Below are 23,793 nucleotides of genomic sequence, written 5' to 3' on the forward strand. Positions count from 1 at the left end.
ATAGTCTAAATTGTTACCAGTTTCCCAGCCCAACAGCTCTTCTTTGTTTCCACCTCTTCACCTTTTCTAATCATTAGTGATTGAGTCAGCCTTTAGAGACTCAAGGAAGGCCTGGGAGACTAAAGCAAAAGCCTTTTCCTTCAAAGGACAGGGACACAGGGCCTTGCATAGTTTCAATTTCCCCTTTTCTTTGATACTCCTCAATCTTGAGGGGGACAGGTTCAGGAAAAGAAAGGGAGTAAAGATTTGGATAGAGAGGTTAATCATAAACCCAGCAGAGGAACTCCGTTTTAGGGGGACTCAGTCTTAGGAGTCTGAGGTGAAGGTATTAGCAGGGTTGGTTTCTTCTGAGGCCTCTCTCTTTGGCTTATAGATGGCCGTCTTCTCCCCGTGTCTGCACATGGTCTTCCCTCTGGATGTGTCTGTGTCCAAATTTCCTCTTCTTGTAAAGACACCAGTCATGCTGGATCGGAGCTTACCCTAATGGCTTCATTTTAATTTAACTACTTCTTTAAAGACTCCAAATACAGTCACATTCTGGGGTACCGGGGGTTAGGGCTTCAACATACGAATTTTAAGGGGAATCTTAAGGGGATACAGTTCAGCCCATAACACCTGGTATACAGTCACTCTTCTGTTGGAGTCCACACTGGCACTCCCAAGACAGGCACAGCATCCTCTCAGATGGACTTTGTCCTGGAGCCTGGGCTGGGGCCCAGCAGCAGAGCGAGCCCCTGTCCAACGCTGGGCCTACTACTCGGAAGAGCAAACAGCTGAGGGGGTGGTAAAAGAACAGCCAAAGAGCGTAAGAGAAAACCTCCACGTGTATGCTGATCCTTGATGGGGGTACTGAGCTGAGCCTTGGGTAAATCTGTTATAAAACGAGAGTGGGAAAAGATGATTCCATTTGCCACACTTTAACACACTGATGGACGTATAGGCCTATATATGTTCTATAAGAAGAGGAAGACCTATACTGGACACTACTATGAAGTGATTGTGTGACCTTGGACCCGTCTCTTCTCTTTTCTAGGTCTCAGTTTCTGCATCTAAATAATGGGAGAGAAGCAGTTTGGATGACCTGAATGAAAAACAGCCCCCTGATTCCAAGACAGCAGCTAACTGTAGTAGCTCATAAATAATCAGCAATGTAATCTCTGTGAATAGACCTCAGCACGAAGGGCAAAGAAACAAACATCCAGTGGGAAAAACATACTAACTCCAAAAACAGAACCTTGGTGCCTAGCCCAATATCAGGCTCAGAATAAGCCTTGAAGAAAGGAAGAAAAAAAAGAGTGAGTTGCCATTAACTCCATCAAAGTTGATACAGCACAAACACGAACAACTAAGACTAGAGAAGGTACAGTCCTAGAAGTAAAGAACGGTAAGAGAGGGTTCTGGGGCTCTCTTGGGAGCTCTGGAGAACAGAAGTCACGATCACTCTCCTTTCGAGGCCCGTGCCTGCTACAGGTGCTGTTTTTGTGCATGGACACACATCTTTTCCTGAAGGCCTACTGGTACTTCCTGTGAAGTTTTCTGAGGGTGGCAGAAAAAAGAGCCTAATGAGAGAAACTGCCATTTCACTTGGAGACAAATTATCAAAATATGGACGGCTTAATGTGTTGAGATAGACCTGCAACTCTTCACCACCAGAAAGTACAATCACCTCAAAAGCAGCTGCTGACTAAAGTAAGAAACCACTAAGGATGTGCACTCACTAAAGAGATCAATTTGCATCCCAAGGCAAGAGGAAATGTTATAAAAACTTACCGAAGAGCAATATTTTTTTCCCCTCAGAAAATAAAACTATAAAAAGGGATGAGAATTTCAGACAGGAAGAAAAAATAGTCACAGGAGATGCACCTTACAGAGGACGATGGATGAGTATTCTAAAGAGACAGATACTAAATAATTTACATTCCTATAGATCTAGCATATTCCTCTGTAATGTGTTTTGTTATTTATACCGACTGCACTATAAAATCTCACCACCTTCTCTGGGCTACTTCAAGATATACCCACACAGACAACATAATTTCTCATCCTCTGTCTTTATACTGGGCCTTGTCATCTTTTTTGATTTTCAAATAAAATACTCTCTCTGTTCTCTTAGGGAGACTTTTACCAGAACCATCTGCCCCTGAACAGAGAAGCATTTCAAGATCAAAAGAGAGGCAAAATCATACTCTTTTTTTTTTTTTTTTTGCTGTACGCGGGCCTCTCACTGTTGTGGCCTCTCCCGTTGCGGAGCACAGGCTCCGGACGCGCAGGCTCAGCGGCCATGGCTCACGGGCCCAGCCGCTCCGCGGCATATGGGATCTTCCCGGACCGGGGCATGAACCCGTGTCCCCTGCATCGGCAGGTGGACTCTCAACCACTGCGCCACCAGGGAAGCCCAAAATCATACTCTTTTAGCAAACAAGATAAAGATTCACACATAATTAGGCTGGGACTATAGTATTATTTAAATGGATATAACTTTTAAGAATAATCAAACTGCTGTAAGCTATTCAAACACGGGCCAGCTCTGAAAAAGAAATGGAACTGACAAGGTGTTTATTGAGGACAAGGAGAGCAGGGAGGGGAAAGAGTGTGGGGCAAACAACGGTTTAACAGAATAGTGTCCCTACGTGCCAGACCCTCTGTGTAGTTCATTGATGAAGTAGGGATTAGTAGCCCCATTTTACGGATGAGCAAATGGAGGATCAGAGATAATTTAATTTGGCAAAGCAGATGGAGAGAGGCAGAACAGTCCATTCTTTCTGTCTCCAAGCCTATGCACTTTCCTGTGTGCTAATACCCACCTCCGTGATCTCATCTAGGAGTAAAATAAAGGTCTCAGAGTAATCATTCATTCACACACCCTTTATTGAGTGCCCCCTGCTTTCCAGGTACTTAACTAGATGCTCTAAATAGAAAGGTGAGTAAGACAGTTGGTGCTGACAACACCCGCCACTGTCCGTGGAACACATTGTCCTACAGAGGTCATCCTGGGGACGTCTCACCTTTCATTTTTCTTTTTTTTTCAAGTTGAAATCTTTTATTTTGCTAAAATTTATGTATTTTGTAAAACATATTTGCTAAAATAGAATATAACCGTCCACATTCTCTGGTTTCTAAACATTTAACCGCTGATGACTTCCATAAGATATTGTTCTTCATAGTTCAGATGCCTGATCTGAACAAATGTGACTCCATATTGGATCAGTTTATTTTACTTTAACCTTTGTATTCTATTGCTTCTGCTACAAGTTTAGAATGTTGCCTTATAAGATGAAATATACAGGATAGCCCATTCTAAAGCCTCTGCCCTTTAAAGGTATAACACTTCTCCATTCATATAGAGATAAAGTTGCAGAACAGAGAATAACATTTGTCTTGTTGGAGGAACATCATGTCTCTTGATTCATTGGCCTGTCATGCAGTGAGCAGTATGAGCTTGGACTCGGTAACAATTTCATATGCTCTTTACACCAACCCCATGTTAGAAACCATTATCTGCTCTTTACAGATGAAGGAAAGGGGGTTCAGAGAGTTGAGAGCCTGTCTAAGTTCTGTGAGCAGTGCCCACATATAACCTCAGGCCTGCCTGAATGGAACATCCATGCTTTCCCACACCACTTCCATGCACTATCTTGATAAATCAAGTTTCATGCCCGTAAGGAGATTAAATTTAGTAGGTGAGGAAACAATCTATACAAGTGATTATAAGAAAGAGTTAGTGCATTTATTCCCTTATTTCACAGCTGCCTTCTCTGTTAATGAGGTAATCAGGGCTAAAGTCACAACCACTAAGCTAAAATGTTAATTCACCGTTTAGTCTGTGCATCATTTTCAACTTTGTGCATCTATTTGCTAGAATTAGCCTTCTACCTCCACTGCAATCATAACTGGCTATCAAGGAATGCATATGACTTTGAATAAATGAGCTGAAAATTCCATATTTTTGCACTTCATGGTAGGGAGAAAAGATCAGGCCAATATTTTCACATAACAGATTTCCAAATTAGGCAAGAAGTAACACTTAGAATTCACCAGAGAAATATAAGCTGTACTTGTGAAGTTTGCTGTAGTCCTTTGCTGCTCTTGTTTCTTTAGCAAGCTCCTTAGATTCTGGTAATGACAATCCCGTCTTATAGTCACAGATTTGAGATGAATGTTCTACAGACTCCAAAACCCTTACAGCGCATACACAGTCAAGTTAAGTCTCTGAAATTAATGCACAGGCAGAGTACCCGCAGTATACAATTGAAGTGCTTTCCATCATGGGGATAGCAAACTATAAACAAATCGTTAATGTCCTTCTGGCTACCTATGCAGAAGTGTACCTGCCAGGTCAGCTTCTAAATGGATCCTTTCAAGAAGAGTCCATTTTATTTGATTGGGAAGGAGAGATATGCAATAGAACCAGAAGGTTAATGTGAGTTTAAAAGGAGCATAGGGTTATCTTGGCAATTAAAGGCTTTCCAGGAGGTTAATTACCCACACCCAGTGCTTACAACTCACAAAATGTGTCAGCAGTTACAGAAATTTGTATACAGCAGAGAACTCTCTTCTGCACTCTGAATGATATTATTTTACTCACTTTTTTTGCAGGGCTGAGTTAAAGCAATATTCTGTCCATGATCCATTCAGAAAAAAGAAATGAAGGCCATTCAAATGCTCACAGCAATGTTATATATATATAAAAAAAATGTGGCTAAGAACTGTACAATTTAGAAAGTGAGAGCAAGACTGTACGTGAGAGAGAGAGAGAGAGAAGAGGAGGAGAGACAGAAAGAGTAGGAGATAGAGATTCAAGTGGTTTTTGAAAACCTTAGCAGGGTAGTTTACCAAATGAAAGAGCACCTGTGATGGGGAATCCTGGCATGGGGGCAGAGCTGGGGGGCGAGTTAGTGTAATTCAGATGACCTGTAGGTTTTTAAATCTCTACCCTGGAAACTTCAGAAAACCCATATCTGCTTGCTAGCTAGAATCATGATGGGATTTGTATTAGACCCTCATCCAAGTCACCATCATCTTTCACCTGGGTCCCTCTCAAAGCACCCGCCTTCCAGTCTTCCTGCTACGGAAGCCCTGTCCCAGCCCGATTCTGCTCAGAAGGGCCAGTGATCTCTCACTCTGCAATCTTATCATGCCCCGACCCACCCTGCTTACTGGCTTTCCACTGCACTTGGGAGAAAATTCAGAATCCTTACTACAGCCCTGTTTGCTTTTTCCAACTTATTTCCTACCACCTCTATGGCCCTCTGACTTTATACTCAATCACACTGGTCTGGGTTCTGTTTCTCCAACAGAACCTTGGCTTCATGTCACCAAATGTCGCCTCCTCAAAGAGGCCCTCCTAACCGCCCCATTGAATGTTGCCTATCACCCCCTCATTTTCAAGCACTATTATGGAACCTTCTTTGAGTGGTCTCAGAGAGTTTGTGTCTGAAGTGATAGCATGTATTCATTGATCACGTGTCTCCCCATCCTTCCTGTTCATTCTGTATCCCTGAGACACAGCTCAGTCCTGGGGACACGGGCTGAGTCCAGTGGTTGCTGCCTGTGGCTCCTTCAGTCCTGCAGTTGCCTGGAGCTACTGTCTGTCTTGGAGTGTGGAGATGAAGCTGAATCTGTAGGAGAGTTCAGGTATTGTGACACCATATGATAATAAAACCACAATGATACTAACTACGTTTTACTGAGCACCCGTGTTGTCCAAAGGACCAAAGTGTTGAGTGAGTATTCATGTAAGTCTGTAAACGATGTGAAACTGTTTAGGATTCTTTTGGGAAGTGTATTCAAATGCCCGGAAAACACTTTTGCCTCTTTTCCCTAGAGTCACACTCTGCATGCCCCCAAACACCCCCAGAACACCACCTTTCCAGGGACAAGGCAGTAAGTGATCTCAGGCAGATCCCCCAGTTAATGAGACACCCTCTGTTTTCCCTGCTGGGAGGTAATAGGTTCAACTACCTGAGAACATAGCCTCTCCAGGAGGTCTGGACACTGCTGCAAAGGAAAGAAGCCCATGAATATAACATAAGGAGTTTTTATTCTGGCAAACCGACTCTAATTCTGGACCAGGTATGTAGCCCATTAGGATGATTTTGAAAAAGAATTAAAATAATTATTTTTCGGCAGCCTGGAGTCTTTCATCTTTTTGTGACGGTAGCAATGTTTTAAAAGGCTTATCACAAGGCTGCATAATAATAATAATCCTTTATTATGTGTAGTGCTTTAGGAGTTTTAAAAATACTTTGATATAAAATATCAAGTTTGATCCTAACAGAGATCCTTTGAGGTATATGGAGTAGCAATTATGTGCCACACTGAAGTCCAGGGCAATGAAACAGCTTCCAAGGCTCCAACCTAATCATAGCAGGGAAGCCCTAGGACCCAAGGCACGGATTCCTAGTCCAGTGTTCTTTAAATAAATCATTACTGCTGAACTGACTTAAAGGGGAATTTCAGAAGAGATCTGAGGAGTGTGTGAGTGTGTATAGGACCTGTGGATTCCAGTGAGTGGTTCTTGGGACTGACAAATCATTTTAGCAGCATGGGCACAATAAAACAAAGCTCTACCTCCTAAGCATTGTCATCCGTTCGGTATCAGACTGTCACACTTAAATCGCCGCGTCATACATACTACCCAGGCTTCAAGCTTCCCAATAAAGATACTCGCTATGTATGGAAAGAATGTTCCACAAGACTCTTTCATATCTATTTTCTCATCCCTGGTCTTTTTTCCTCCAGAAATAATGCTCCTATAGTTTTTATTGCTGTTGTTTTTGTCTTCATGAATTATAGGAGCACATTTCATGGTTTCAGAAACAGTCTTCTCAGGCAGTGAATCAACTGGCAGCTTTCTCTCTCTCAATCCCTCTCCCAAGAAAAGAAACGAGGGGCTGAGCAGAGCACTTCTTCACAAAGGACGTACTTCACTTTTACTGCGGCACTTCGGCCCACTCTCTTTTTACCTCTGAGGCCATGATGGCTTACAGGGCTCTGCTCCTGAACTTTCTTTTCCAGTTATTGACAAAGGGGCACAAAGTCCATACATCTGCTTGCTTTCAGGAAACGCAAAGTCCCCACCCTGCCATCTACTTTCTGCACACAGGAGTGCATTCAGAGGAATGCACCAGAAATCTCCAACTTCGGAACCAACCAGCCCAAGAGAAACAGCCGCATTTTGCAACCCACTGTTCACACACATTCAAGTTCCAGTTCCCGTGGAAGGTTAAAGCAGTTGAGGAAAAGTCACTTTTAATGAATACCGGCTCCCTCTAGGCGCTTACCTCCAGAAAATGTTCTGCCTGCTGTTCTCGATCCAATTTCCTTGAAGTTGTTGTAATCAGACCTGTGTAGAAATGAGAATATTTGACTTTTAAATATCTGGGGCAAGCAGCTTACTGAGGGTGGGAAGCAAGTCCAGTTAAAGCAAAAGCAAAAGCAATGGGGAACAGTATAACTGGCCAGTCCTTAGTGACAGTCAGATGGTCTCAGAATTATTCTTCAAACAAAATAAAATTTACAAAGAAAACTTGAAAAATTTGTTTCTCAGTTCTGCTTACCACATATGAGGTATTTTCATCACTTTGGGGATATGAAACCTCACTAAAGAACCATTGTTTTTCTGGAACTTCAATGATTCATTTGCATATGACTGATATTCTACCATAGGAAACTTATTAAAGATTTTAAGAGTTCTTGAACAATTAATAGGTTGTTGAAGCTGATTAGAGGCAGGCTATAAAACAGAACTTTTCTTATTTAACATTTTTCTGCTTATATAATCTTTTTGGTTATACTTGACAAAGAAGGTTATTTCTGTAATAACTACTTGTACACATAATTATTTCAAATATAATATCTCACATACAGAAGATCTCATATACTGTAGTTTTATCACTTTGTATTATTTGTTTAAATCTTTACACAAAATAAGTTCCACGTGGGAAATATCTATCTTTCCTATGAATGGCATTTCCCATAAATGAATCACCCCTTTGAGTATAAAGGCAAAGAAAAGGGAAGGAGAAGACAAAACCGTCAAGGACACCCAATTTGTCTATTGCAAGTTTTATTATGATTATTGTCAAATGGCAATGAGGAGGTCAAATTTACATTCTATTTTTTGATTCTTCAATGCCCCTGAAGATAAGACACCATGGACTGGGCTCCTTTCATGGCATATGCTGATTGACATGAGATAACAGAGAAATCACACGATAAGCTCACTCCCAATGCTGGTGAGGTACATGAAATATAGAAAAGGTATTTTATCGAAATCTGCTGAGGAGCTCACGTTTTTGTTTTCAGGTGGGAGTAAGACTACCAGAGGTTAGATGACTTCACATGGCCTTCAAAATAAAATCCCACCGCAGCTGGCATGGCTGTTTACAAGCTGACCCTGAGACAGGAGGGAAGGGCGCAGGGCACAACCTTTCAAAGAGTGACATAGCCATTGAGGATATAACAAAACTGGCTAGAACCGATTAGGCCCAAGACGGTGGAAGATTAGACTTCCAGTAGACCTTGAGCCTCATTATATGCTCATTGTAATACATTAGTATCAGCTAAATGACACACCCACAGGCACTATGACAGCTCTGAGGCTAACCTTAAAAGGCCAAATAGTGAGTGGTGCCCAGTTTCTGGAAATCCCCACCCCTTCTCTGTAAGTGTTGGAATAATCCTCCCACTTTGTTAGCCCATGAAATTACTCAGCCTGTAAAAATTAACACCCCGTATTTCGGGCCACTCTTGCCTTCTGAAATGTACCGCATTCTGTCCATGGAATGTGTATCTCCCTAAATACACCTTCTTTCCCACTTAGTTCTTGGGGCAGAGCTCCCTTGCCGGGCCACTTATATCCCTCAAAAGCACCCTATGTTAATAAATCTACTTCTTACCTATCACTTCACCTCTCTCTGAATTCCTTCTGTGCAGAGACATAAACAGCTTGAGTTTTAGTAAGTCCTGACCCCAGGTGAGTGATTTTAACTAAAAGACAGTGGGTTCGAGTTCCAGCCCGTGAGTTCAAGTCCCAGTCTGAGTTTTGGCTGGGTTCGAATCCCATCTGAGGTGCGATTGGGTTCCAGCCCCAATCTGACCTGTGTGGTTTCAAACCCACTCCTCTCCACTCTCACCTGTCCACGCTCCCCACGGGAGGGAAACCCACATTCCCATTGCATAAATGATCTGCCTCTCCATGAATGCTTTCTGGAATGTGCCCCACTCATCCACAGATTTTTTCGAATTTAGCTCAGGTGTTGGAGAGGTGACCCCCTCTCCCAGTGTTAAGGGTCCACCTGATACATACTAACAGAATGAGTATACTCCACCACAGTATCATTCCTGGCCTTTTACTGCAATCCTTTGCTCATATGTCTATATTTTACCGCCAGACAGGTTGACAGAGTGACTTCACGGGAAACACCTGCCTTCCGATTCAGAAGCCCTGTGGTCCACCTAAGCCCCTGGCCTAAAACAAAACAGGAAGTTCATTAAGGATCAGTTGACAAAAGTTGCTGTAGAAAAGATGGATTATTCATATTCTAATCTTCAGTTTTGCTACAGACAGACTTAGAAAGTGTTTGTTTTGGAGGGTATTATTTTGTGTGTGGGGAGAGTATCTGTGGATGGGGAGGGAGTGTGTGCCTTTAGTATTCATTTAAACCATTTCCTAAATTCCTCTATGTGAATGGCACAGTGCTAGGCACTTCTGAACTATTGTCAGAGTTGACAGAGAGAAGACCGTTCTCAAGAGTTTCAAGGGAGAGAATCGGTAACTTCCCTTTCTCTAGCTACCCATCAGAACCTCCCGGGAAACTCAAAAAGAGATCCTGTGCCCCACTCCATCCCTCATTTACTGTGTCTAAATCTCCTGGGGTGATACCTTGAGATGGTCCTCTGATTCTAAGAGAAGGCTTTCTGCAATTCCACTATCCTTTGTTGAATCTCACTATGACTTTTATTGACATGAATTTTTCTGCCCATCCAAGAATGAAATACACCTGAGAAGCTTTAGCATCTGGATCCGACCTTGGGCTCAGTGTGTGTGTGTGTGTGTGTGTGTGTTGGGAGGGTGAGCGAGGGCGGGATGGAGATGTGTGAATGCACTGGTGCACTGAGGTGATAAAGGAGGAATAAAGAGGAGCCTGCTCTCTGAGTCACATGGACTAAGGGTCAGCTTGGTCACACCAGGGAGCATCTAAAGCACAAATCCGATGCCTGCATTTTCAGGCCATGCTATCCCAGAAGATTATATGTCACGGTGGCTCTTTCCAAGTGAGATGTAAGTGTGTTCTCCAAAGGGGGTGGGAGGCTTTCACAGACCTCACCACCTCTTCAGGGGGCATCCTCTGTTAGAGGTCACAATGGGAATGAGAAATACTTGTTATATGGAGGCTACACACGGGTGAAAGGGCTGTCAGCCTCTGCTCTTGTTCGCCTGCTGCCCTTCCAAGAACAAAAGACCAGGAACCCTTTTGCCCTCTGTCTGCACTCCCCACCCCCTGTAGGATCTCGTGTCATTTCAGGTCCTCCTTGCCCAGGTCATGCAGCCACAGCCCACTGTGGTATGACGGTGCTCAGGAAGGAGGTCAGCTTCCTCTCCCGATTATCCTGAGGGTAATTCTTTAGGAAAGCCACTTCTTTTCACAATGCCCAGGTATAGGTGGGAGAGCAGTGTGGCTCCCTTCCATCTGCCTACCTCCCCCAGGATGTGCTTTTCACCTATTTATCAGTCAACAGGGAAGAAGACAGGCTTCCTGAAAAGTCTGAAACAACATAAACAGTGAACCTGGAGCTGTGAGAAAGCCAAGGAGTTTCTGTTTGTGGAGGAAAGGCAAGGAAACCTCTGCATTTCTCTGGGTTTCTATCACCTTTATTTTCACAGATCTAAAGTAAAAGGCAGAGGAAAAAAATCTACGTCAAAAGTGAAAATCAGGGCTTCCCTGGTGGCGCAGTGGTTGAGAGTCCGCCTGCCGATGCAGGGGACACGGGTTTGTGACCCGATCTGGGAAGATCCCACATGCCGCAGAGCGGCTGGGCCCGTGAGCCATGGCCGCTGAGCCTGCGCGTCCGGAGCCTGTGCTTCGCAACGGAAGAGGCCGCAACAGTGAGAGGCCCGCGTACCGCAAAACAAACAAACAAAACCAAACAAAAAACACTTAAACGGTTGAATGACTAAGTGAAATAAGCCAGGCAAAGAAAGACAAACACTGTACGATATCTCTTACATGTGGAATCTAAAAAATACAACGAACTAGTGAATATAACAAAAAAGAAGCAGACTCGTAGATATAGAGAACAAACTAGTGGTTACCAGTGGGGAGAGGGGAGCAGGGAGGGGCAATATAGGGGTAGGGGATTCAGAGGTACAAACTATTAGGTAAAAAATAAACTACAAAGATGTATTATACAACACGGGGAATATAGTCAATCTTTTATAATAACTATAACTGGAGTATAACCTTTAAAATTTGAGAATCACTATATTGTACACCTGTAACTTATATAATATTCAACATCAACTACACTTCAAATAAAAAATAAATTAAAAAATACTTAAATGATTGAGTGAATGAATGAATGAGTTAGTTTAGGAATCTGGTAGGAAGAGGGGCTGGAATGAATAGAGCCATCAGGTTTGTCCATGGGGAATCTAGAACATAAAAATAATGAAAGGTACATTTTGGGTTAAAGTCACAACTGGTAGTTATTTGCACTGAAAATAAACCTTGTTGTCAAGACACAGCCAGCTAAACTAAGAAGGGGCAAAAGCTTTCTTCCTTCTAAAGTTGCGTACTTAGGATGAGCTATGGAGCTGTAGCTGCACGGTATGTTTTACAGTCAGACAGCAATGAAGTGAGCCATTCCTCCCAGTCCAGAGGAATTAGTCAAAATTGCCAAAGCTGCCTCTTCCTTTCTAAACAACTTTGTTGTAGCTGAATGCAGTTGGGTCTTAGAACAGGGCAGAAACTGTAACAGATCAATCTCCCTCTTCAACTGCTCTGATTCATCATTGTAGAAGGCACCCTTATCCTGTAATTTCTGCAAGAGAGAGGCGTATACATCACACATGTAACTGTAGACCCATTGGGCACAGTAAGTTGGGGACTGACATGATGAAATCGAATTTCAAAGATAAATCATAGGCAAGCTTTTGAATGTGGTTTGGAGATATAAACAAACACATCATTTGATATAATTACATATGCAAACCTCCAATTTAGGAGGGGAATTACGCCAGTCCTAAGTGAATGATACGCTTTAAAGAGGACGGGAGAGCATATGGCTGGAACCGTGCAATTACTTTAAAAAGGACTGTTTTTGATTTTTTTTGCTGTGGAAATGGGGGAATCTAACGACCTTTCTGATAAACAGTCTGAGCATGAAAACATGGCTGCCTTTTCCAAAAAGAACTTAAAATGTTCTATGTAGTTATGGTCAGAGAAGTGATACTTGTAAGGATGACATATTTCCCCTGCTTTTCCGGCCTGTGGGTGTCCTGGGTCTCAGCTGTGTAATCTATTGCCATGACATTGACATTTCCCTTAAGTACTGCTTGAAGCAGTGTAGGTCTTAGCTGTTTCAGCAGAATTTTCCAGGACTGTTGGAAACTGAGTTTGGTATTACAAATACAAATGGAGTATCAGCCCTGTGAGCTACAATTAGTGCTTACTCTCTGTCTTTTTTCATATTCAATTTCGTCTGCTTACCATTTCTCCATGCCTACCCTGGCTATCTGGTAAACCCTCTCACCATCCTTCCAGATAGTTCAAATGTCACCTATCTGCAAAGCCTTCTCTGACCTTTCCTCCTCTAGCATGTGGTAAGTAACTCATCTATTGTTTGGATCTTTTTCTAGACCACAGTTTCAGGAAGGCTTTGGGTGGTTCACCAGTTGAGCTCAGGAACCTCAATCAGTGCCCATTATGTTTGTTGAATACAACAGTACTACTAGTAGAGCACCCAATATTTGGCTCTAATTATTTGTTAAAGAGTCAATTTTCCCTAACAGGATGTAAGTAAACGTAGTTAATAGATCTTATTCATCTCATGTCCCTGGCATTTAATATAGAAACTGGTACATTGAGGGTATCAAGCAAAACTTGTTTGAATCAGGGTGACATGGATGCAGTCTCTCAGAACGCTCAATATTGTTTTCTTTTCTTCTTTTTTTAAAAAAATAAATGTATTTATTTATTTATTTTTGGCTGTGTTGGGTCTTCGTTCTGGTGCGCAGGCTTCTCATTGTGGTGGTTTCTCTTGTTGCAGAGCACGGGCTCTAGGCATGCGGGCTCCAGTAGTTGTGGCACGTGGCCTCAGTAGTTGTGGCTCCCAGGCTCTAGAGCGCAGGCTCAGTAGCTGTGGTGCATAGTCTTAGTTGCTCCAAGGCATGTGGGATCATCCCAGACCAGGGCTTGAACCCATGTTCCCTGCACTGGCAGGTAGATTCTTTTTTGTTTTTTAACATCTTTATTGGAGTATAATTGCTTTACAATGTTGTGTTAGTTTCTGCTGCATAAAAAAGTGAATCAGCTATATGTATACATATATCCCCATATCCCCTCCCTCTTGCGTTTCCCTCCCACCCTCCCTATCCCACCCCACTAGGTGGTCACAAAGGAACTATCTGATCTCCCTGTGTTATGCAGCTGCTGCCCACTAGCTATCTATTTTACATTTGGTAGTGTATATATGTCAATGCTACTCTCTCACTTCGTCCCAGATTACACTTCCCCCTCCCCATGTCCTCAAGTCCATTCTCTACGTCCACATCTTTATTCCTGTCCTGCTCCTAGGTTCATCAGAACCATCTTTTTTTAGATTCCATATATATGTGTTAGCGTATGGTATTTGTTTTTCTCTTTCTGACTTACTTCACTCTGTATGACAAACTCTAGGTCCATCCACCTCTCTCCAAATAGTTCAGTTTTGTTTCTTTTTATGTCTGAGTAATATTCCATTGTATATATGTGCCACATCTTCTTTATCCATTCATCTGTCAATAGACACTTAGGTTGCTTCTATGTCCTGGCTATTATAAATAGTGCTGCAATGAACATTGCGGTACATGACTCTTTTTGAATTATGGTTTTCTCAGGGTATATGCCCAGTAGTGGGATTGCTGGGTCATATGGTAGTTCTATTTTTAGTTTTTTAAGGAACCTCCATACTGTTCTCCATAGTGGCTGTATCAATTTACATTCCCACCAAGAGTGCAAGAGGATTCCCTTTTCTCCACACCCTCTCCAGCATTTATTGTTTGTAGATTTTTTGATGATGGCCATTCGGACCGGTGTGATGTGATACCTCATTGTAATTTTGATTTGCACTCCTCTAATGATTAGTGATGTTGAGCATCCTTTCATGTGTTTGTTGGCAATCTGTGTATATCTTCTTTGGAGAAATGTCTATTTAGGTCTTCTGCCCATTTTTGGATTGGGTTGTTTGTTTTTTTTGATATTGAGCTGCATGAGCTGCTTATATATTTTGGAGATTAATCCTTTGTCAGTTGCTTCATTTGCAAATATTTTCTCCCATTCTGAGGGTTGTCTTTTCATCTCATTTATAGTTTCCTTTGTTGTGCAAAAGTTTTTAAGTTTCCTTAGGTCCCATATGTTTATTTTTGTTTTTATTTCCATTTCTCTAGGAGGTGGGTCAAAAAAGATCTTGCTGTGATTTATGTCATAGAGTGTTCTGCACATATTTTCCTCTAAGAGTTTGATAGTGTCTGGCCTTAAATTTAGGTCTTTAATCCATTTTGAGTTTATTTCTGTATACAGTGTTAGGGAGTGTTCTAATTTCATTCTTTTACATGTAGCTGTCCAGTTTTCCCAGCACCAATAATTGAAGAGGCTGTCTTTTCTCCACTGTAAATTCTTGCCTCCTTTATCAAAGATAAGATGACCATATGTGCATGGGTTTATCTCTGGGCTTTCTATCCTGTTCCATTGATCTATATTTCTATTTTTGGGCCCGTACCATACTGTCTTGATTATTGTAGCTTTGTAGCATAGTCTGAATTCAGGGAGCCTGATTTCTCCAGCTCCGTTTTTCTTTCTCAAGATTGCTTTGCCTATTCAGGGTCTTTTGGGTTTCCATACAAATTGTGAATTTTTTTGTTCTAGTTCTGTGAAAAATGCCACTGGTAGTTTGATAGGGATTGCACTGAATCTGTAGATTGCTTTTGGTATTATAGTCATTTTCACAGCGTTGATTCTTCCAATCCAAGAACATGGTATTTCTCTCCATCTGTTTGTATCATCTTTAATTTCTTTCATCAGTGTCTTATAGTTTTCTGCATACAGGTATCTTGTTTCCTTTGGCAGGTTTGTTGTAATGATAAATGGGAGTGTTTCCTTAATTTCTCTTTCAGATTTTTCATCATTATTGTATGGGAATGCAAGAGATTTCTGTGCATTAATTTTGTATCAGCAGGTGGATTCTTAAACACTGTGCCACCAGGGAAGTCTGATATTGTTTTATACAGAATGGCCACAATGGCCCCAAAGCATGGGAGTTAAAGTTACCTGAATGCTTTCATCCATTCTTTGAATAATTTTAATGTTTTCCCAACTTTTGGACAACCTCTTCTGTGCTGATAGTTGGAGATCATTAGAACAGTTCCTGATAGTCTTATTTTTTAATTTTTCAGTGGCTAGTTAAAGATTTCAATCTTTAATGTTAGATACAGGGGCTACTTGCCCATTCTATGGTTCTCCAACATCCTGGTTTCTATCTAATTTATGAGGAAAGGTGGGCAAAAAATAATACAGTAGTATACAACATTTACTGAGTACTATGTACCAAACACTATACTAAACAGTTTGCATATGTGACCTCATTTAATCTCACAAGAGTTCAGAGACACAGCAACTATTTTGACTCCGTTCAGAGTAGGAAACTGAGGGAAATAACTTGCTCAAGGTCAGCTATGACTGAGCCATTATTCAAACTCAGGGACTCTAACTCTGAAACTTCTCCAATATGTTCCTAGCAGAAAAGGATACAGAGCCATGGCAAAGCCACCTGCGTAGGAGCCAGGAGACCTGCGTCTCAGTTTCACCTTGGTCAGTAACTGGCTATGAGATTTGAGCCATCACATCTTTTTTTTTTCTAGACCTGTTTCCTCATCTAGGAATACCCTGAAGTCTCTTCTAGATGTGAAGAGTCTATAGTAATATAGAAACATTACAAGGCGATCATTCTTCTTCTTCCTTTCCTGCTCCCTCACTGGACCCCACTTTCTGTTATGGACCTGAGTCCAGCTGTGCAGGACATGGGAGGGTCACCCAGGCAGGAACAAGAGGGGCTGTGTTCTGGTTTTTATTTATCCACAAAATCAACACTTAAGCACTCATATGCATATTTCTAAAAGGAGCAAAATAAAAACATCAGTTAACTATGAATGTATGTTTTTAAGTAGGAAAAAAAAACAACACTGTTGTTATTCTCAGGTTTATTGTCTCTTCCACAAGATTCTAACTTCTAGAAATGTAACAGAGAAGAACAAACCTGACTCCATACTGGATCTATTCCTTTAGCTCTAGGGCTCTGCATCTGGGTAAAAGAATGTTGCCTATAACCGGAAATATATATGATAGCCCATTCTCAAGGCTCTGACCTTTAAAGGCATAACACTTTTCCATTCATATAGAGATTAAAAAGTTGCAGAAAAGAAAATAAGAATTGTCTTGTTGGAGGTTTATAGGAATATTGTGACTAGATGTGGACAGCTGCGAGAACAAAGGATTCCTGCACCAAGTAGTTTGCAACAACCAGCCACACCCCTTCCCCTTTTAGAATAAAAGAAGGCTGATCAGGTAAGTTGGTTCTTTGGGACACTAGTCCACCATCTTTTCGGTCTGCTGACTATCCAAATAAAGTCACTATTCCTTGCCCCAACAATTCATCTCTCGATTTATTGGCCTATCATGTGGCAAGCAGTAAGAGCTTGGACTCCGTAAGAGAAAGTCTTTTTCTACCTCTCATTTCAGCCTATTAGGAAGGCTTAAAATATTCCCTATAGTATTTACAGATGGACATCAGACTGTGCACTGAATTAAGTCAAAGAGAATGAAATGGACACAGTACATGGAAGTTTCAGGTTGTAGAAAAAAATTAAAGTTGAGGTGAAAACACATATCAGGTTTGCTTAAAAAAAGACTAAATAATGTTTGTTTGGACTACATGATGTTTCTTTCAAAAGAAAAACCAGAAGGAAAAAACATATACATATGAGAGGGGTTAAAAAAAGGATTCTGGGAACTGGCCCCATCAGGCATTCTTCTTAAGTAAGGGCTGTTTCATCGGATGTAAAGATTTGGAGTTGCTCAATTGGGCACACAGTGCTGCTATTAAATTTCCTTCAGAAAATCTGGGGACTTCCTTGGTGGTCCAGTGGTAAAGAATCCACCTTCCAATGTAGGGGATGCAGGTGTGATCCCTGGTCAGGGAACTAAGATCCCACATGAAGCGGGACAACTAAGCCCTCGCGCCACAGCTACTGAGCTTGTGTGCCTCAACAAGAGAGAGAAAACCCACGTGCCACAACTAGAGAGAAGCCCATGCTGTGCCGCAACGAAAGATCCCACATGCCTTAACAAAGATCTCACGTGCTGCAACTAAGACCCGATGCAGCCAAAAAATAAAATAAAATAAAAAAAATTTAAAAAAAAGAAAATCTGACAGGAGAAATCATCGATGGAATTCTAAGCCTGCAACTTGGACTTTTCTTTGTAAATAGTGATTTCCAAGATGCTGATAGAAGTTTTAAAGCTGTATAAGTGAGAATGCATCTTAAACCGAAGTATGAAAGACCTCGTGAGTCAAACATGATTCATAGTTGTTGGTTTTCTGTCACAGGTAACTTTCACTTATTTTTCTTTGCCAGCCAATGGATAGAATTTCCCAATTCTGCCTTAGCAGTAGGGAAATCGCAGGCAGTTCTCTCCTGCCAGAAACACTTTCCCCTTTGGATACAGTATTCTGTAGGTACTACAGGTAGCAAAGGGGAAAAGCCAGCTTGTAAAGGAAAAGTGTTCATGCTGGCTCATACCTTGCACCTTCCCTTCAGGCCTGGATGACAGATGGACTTGCCTGCAGCCTGGAGGGAGAGTTCTGAGGTTCAGGCAAATCCCGCTCCCTCACTGTGCTACTCATTACAGATGAAATCGATTGGGGGATCTGGGTCAAGGCAACCTGTCATTAGAGTGAAGGATAGGATAGTGGCTAACAAGGGAGGGGTAATGCTGAGGATGTATGGTGGAGAATATTTCCAAAAGCCATCTCCTCTGAGTAATTCTCTCTCATACAAGGTGATCCTGCCACACGCACCCCCCCCCACACACACATGTACATGTACACACACATACACTTAGGACCAGAGATGCTGTGTACGAGTCTCATTTTGCCAGAATACCTGGATACTTACCAGTCCCATCTGTTCTTCCCTCAATTCCTCGCCTCATCACCAATCCTCATGGCTCTCTCCCTCCCAGTCTCACACAGCCCTCCGGCTCTGCCTTCTAATTCAGCCTAGATGAAGAAGTATTTGTGCACCTGAAGAAGTCTCTAGGCGATTTAGCTAAACCTTGAATGCCATATTGGATTTCTTCAGAGAAATTAAGCTACAGATGGTGAACCAATATTAGGGATGTCGCAAGAAATGATGCCATTTTAGGTGCCATTAACATACCACTGATGTGTGTGCTCAGATGTGCAATATGGCGCACGTCTCCCCATTTCTCTTTCTGCCAAGATATATTTTTTTACAGAATTCTGAATATTGGATGATCAAAATAAGGAAGAAGTGGCTGGCAATCTAAATTATACTATATGGATGGGTTTTAAAGATTATCTAGCCTGAGAGGCACCATGAACCACCATCATGTACCATCAAGTAAACAGTACTTAGGCTGTGACATCAGACTGCCTGACTTCACATCCCCGTTACCAGCCCTAGGCAACTTCCTGTTCTTCAGTGAGTTATTTAGCTTCTTTAAGTAAAATGAGGCTTATTAAATTAAATAATCAATTTTAAATGCTTGGCTTGGTTCCTGGGACATATTAAATGCTCAAAAATGTTGCTCTTATTGTTAGTTCCAAGAATAATGCCTGGAGTATCATATGTGTTCAACGGTCTAATCTTGCTTCCTTCCCATCTTGAGATTCCCCTCACATGGGTCTGAACATTGGGGCAAAAAAAATTGTAAACTTTCTACTTCTTACCCTGTCATCTGACAGATAAGGAAACCAATGCTCACAGTTTAAATAACTTGTTCAAAGATATATTAATAAGAAATCCTTCATCCGTGCATTGTTAAATTTTATTGAGAGGTGAGTGTATATTCTTATTTCTCAAAGTGTGACGTGGCTTCGCAGCATCAGAATCACCTGGGAGCTAAGTCAGAAATGCAGAACTGCAGGCTCCTCCCATACCTCGGTGATTTGTACCTATGCTAAATTTTGAGAAGCCTGACTCTAGACCATTGCTGTGCAAACTTGGCTGTGCACTGGAATCACCTGGGGAGCTTTAAAAAATACTGATGCCAGGGTCCCACATCCAGACATTCTGAATTATTTGGTATGGATGGGGGCCCAGGTACAGGGATTTTTAAAAAGCTCTGGATGGTTGTAACAGTAAGCCAGGGGTGAGAATCACTGTATATGCATGCAGTCGTTACCAATAGGTGCTGGGGTTATGGTAATTAGTTTTTCTGGCTTATCTAAATGGTCTAGTTTCTCCACAATGAACAACACTCAATTTTATAATATAAGATAATTTAAAGGCCAGTAAAGTGAGACACCTGGCACATGGACCCCTGCATATCTTCCTATGAATTCTGCAAGGTTCTATGCTGAACCCTCCAAGAAGAGGACTAAACTATGTTTGCCAGATCTGTTCTGACTTCACATCTGCTACAGGCCTGGTGTCTTCCCCTAATACACTGGATTACCTCAGCTACAGTTTTCCATCTTCACCCTGGCACACTTTCTTATATTGTGTTACACGTTTCCTAGCATCTTCTGGCCCTCAGGATCCTCATAGCAGAGGTTAAACCCCACCTCCGTGGTGATGCTACCTCTCTCCCACAAAAGCATATTTTTACTTGAGACACCGTGGGAAGAGCCAAGAGGATACAAGAGTAAGTCCCCACATTTGCCCTCATGAAACTAACAATCCAGTAAGGGAAACAGACATGTACGCAAATAACTATGATACTAGGTGTGAGCAAAACACCCTGGACAACTCTGGGTGCCCTGAAGAAGGATTACTGCAGAATTGTGCAACTAGAAAAGATGAGGGAATAAGTTGAATTTGTCCTGGTTTTTAATGGTGAATAAGATTCTAACAGAGAAGTTGGAAGAAGTTAAAATGTCAAATCTGTAGCTAAGAATCATGAGACAGAAGGTTAATGAAAAAGGTAAATCTAGGTTTAAATCTTGGCTCTGCTATTTCTTAGCTGTGTGACCAAGGACAAGTTACATCACTTCTCTGATCTCAGTCTTGTCATGTCTGACGTGGGGATAGTAATAACTCCCTCATAGGCTTTTGGTTAAAAGTGATCCATATGAAGTACTTAGCATGGTGCCTTGCACTTAGCAGATGCTGTTTTGAAAAATAGAAACAGCATCTATAAAAGGCAGTGCATTACCTTTAATTTGTATTAAAAACCTGAAGAGCACTGGGATGCTATTTCTGATCACATTTTAAAGGAACACCTTATTGTCTCTAGATTGTTCACCTCTGACAATGTCTAAAAAATGTAATAACCAAACAGCTAAAAGCTGAAGTTTCCTTCTGCTTATTCAAATGAACGCTGTAAAGTTCATTAATTCCTGCCACACTCCAGAGGTGTGAAAGCCACCACTGCACTCCCCTTAGAAATGATTTCACTGCAAATAACGTCTCTACATCTGTTTTCACATGACAGATAAAATCAGGAAGACGGTTAAAGTGCAAATTACTCAGAGGACGTGCAGAGTCTTGAAAACACACACGTGCTTTGTAGGTGTGCAATCCTTTACGATCATCTCTGCTCTATGAGGTCTTAGGTAAGAGCCATGTTTTGAAACCCAATTAAAAACATCTGGGAAAAACATCACTTGTTATGGAGAGCTTTGAAAGTTATCAGAAGACTGACAACACTCTTTTTTTTTAGATATCACACATTTTCCAGTTAATTTTCACATAAGTCAATCCTTTTCTTTTGTCCTAAATTTTTATATACACTGTTATACCTTATTACTTTTCATTCTACCTAAACCTTATTACTTTTCATTCTACCTATCTGAGAATTTGTAATAGGTCTGTGGCTGGTTGAAGTTTACCTTTGTACTACCTAGGTAAATTAATAGGGTGGAAAGTTCTCAGGGGAATATTTAATGGACTCCAGACAAACCATTTGCAAAGCACTTTAAGAACCCCCATTTTGATGTTCTAATTGCAAATGGCCCACGTAACTATTCATTAGAGTCCATCCAAGCAGGTCTTTTGTTTGGCAACATTTTGTTAACACTAGCATTAACCTTCTGTGTTTATTTGAAAGCAGGAAACGTGTGTTTCCTGAAATATTCTAGAATCTGCATTTTCAACTTCTGTTAAATCCTCCTCAATGAGAGTCTGAATTAATGGAATTCCACGGTCCTTCTCTTCTTTGGGAAGACTACCATCTCTTGCAAGAATGATGAAATTTGTGCTTAATCATTCATCAATGAATGCAACGACTTTGTCAAGCCTTTTAGAATGTTGTGTGCCTTTAAAAATGTTGTGTGCCTCAGTTTCTTCCTCTGCAACATAGCAATGATTTAATGGGGAAGCAATTAACTTCTTCTTTACTATGAATAACATATGCTATTTTTTCCTTTATAAATATAAGTGGAAATAAAGGCGGAATTAGAATCCTTTCTAACTCCTTGAGAAAAATGCTTTATCAATTCAGGGAGGAGTTGTATACTCCCTCTACTCTTTTGTAGAAAAATTTATGAACAATTCCATTATAGCTTTATCACTTTGTATTTTGTTTGCGTGTTTGTTTTCTTCAATAGACTGTGGCTTCTCCAGGCCATTGTATTTTTACTCATCTAATGTTTGTTAAAGGAATATCTTTTAAGAGCCTAGGCTTATCTGTATATCTTTCAAAGTTCCTGGCATATGGATGGTGATCAATAAATATTAGCCTATTGGATGAATAAACTATGCTACTGAAAATGTGTATGGAAGTGTGTGTGAACATAGGTGTGTGTAGCACCACCCAAAGCAGGTAATGGTCCACATTCATGGGAATGATCACTCAGCATTTATATTGTGGCTTGCAAAGCTTCCATGCCTTTTGGAAAAAGCTTCCAAATAAATTCTAAATGGAATTATATGCTGTGATAATTAGTATTTTGGATTTTTACCATACAATGTTACAAGTTCATAAAGCCATGTTTTTTGGTATCTATGTCAGAGTCTGCAGTCTGTGTGGCTAATTGAGGTTAAGGGGGGGAAATGGCAGATTGCCAATGCTAATGAGTTTTTCATTACTCTTTCTAACATGTATTTTATTCCTCTTTTGCCTTTACTTTTTTTTTCTTTTGCGGTATGCGGGCCTCTCACTGTTGTGGCCTCTCCCGTTGCGGAGCACAGGCTCCGGACGCGCAGGCTCAGCGGCCATGCCTCACGGTCCCAGCCACTCCGCGGCATGTGGGATCTTCCCAGACCGGGGCACGAACCCGTGTCCCCTGCATCGGCAGGCGGACTCTCAACCATTGCACCACCAGGGAAGCCCTGGGGCTAACAGTTTGTACTGGGTGTGTACACAAGACGTACCCATATAAAAAACCAGCAAGCCAAATAAAAACACCACCCATGTTAAAATATCATCATCTTTGCTGGCATTCTGAGTAATTCAGTATCTTCCGAACAAATGGCTGTGCATACAGAGTCTGAGAGTGGATTTTTAAACCATTCAAAACAGTGTCAGTCCTTCTTTCTCAGTGAAAATGAGCTCAATTCTGCTGTGGTTGTAATTAGTGGATAATTAGTACTTGTACGTGTCGATGCTACACGTGATGGAACTGGCGCCCAGTTTAGCACCCATTCAACAAGATTATTTAATTTTGCCGCAGTTTTCATTCTTGTGAGTCACATTGGTGCCCTGGCACTAGAAGACCTGGAACTCAAGCTAGACTAAGGTTTGAAATTATATTAATGGGTTTCATTTTTCCCATGGAAAAGAAAATTGCTGGAAGGTTCTGCATTAAAAAACCAGAGCAGCAGACAGGACAGAGGGCAGGACGCATTGTAGTGTCTCATCAGCCATTCTAGGCTCTGAATTTTTAATATAACATGGACTACAGTTTGAGCCCGAGTGTTGGCTTGGCACCACTGGGGTACTTGCCTTCAGAGAACGCTGACAGTACTGGCGGTGGATAGATAATTATAGCTAAACTGTTGAAGAAAGGTAACACAGGGGCACAGAGGGGTCAGCCTTGATCTCACCTGAGAGTGCAAGGGAAGCCTTCCCATGATGACTTCTCTTGGTTGAAACAGCAGTTTGCCAGCTAGACACGGAAGAGAGGACCTTTCACAGTATTCTGATGGGACAGGAAAAGTGCAGTAGGGAAGAACAAATCTGACTCCATATTGAATCTGTTTACTTTAACCTTTGTATTCTATTGCTTTTGCTACAAGGTAAGAATGTTGCCTATAGCCTGAAATATACAGGATAGCCCATTCTCAAGGCTCTGATCTTTAAAGGCATAACACTTTTCCATTCATATAGAGGTAAAAAGTTGCAGAATGGA

General features: G+C 41.5%; 1 protein-coding gene across 2 annotated transcripts in view; it reads right to left on the bottom strand.

The window, feature by feature from the left end:
* FAT3 (FAT atypical cadherin 3) overlaps positions 1-23,793 on the bottom strand; it is a 560,699-nt gene that overhangs the window by 204,072 nt on the left and 332,834 nt on the right. For both annotated transcript variants that reach the window (XM_060017235.1, XM_060017234.1), the window contains exon 3: positions 7,284-7,345. In XM_060017235.1, the coding sequence (XP_059873218.1) occupies positions 7,284-7,345 (62 nt within the window). The remainder of the gene's footprint in view (positions 1-7,283; positions 7,346-23,793) is intronic.

The sequence above is a fragment of the Delphinus delphis genome, chromosome 8 (assembly GCF_949987515.2).
Source record: "Delphinus delphis chromosome 8, mDelDel1.2, whole genome shotgun sequence".
In the NCBI taxonomy this organism is placed as follows: domain Eukaryota; kingdom Metazoa; phylum Chordata; class Mammalia; order Artiodactyla; family Delphinidae; genus Delphinus; species Delphinus delphis.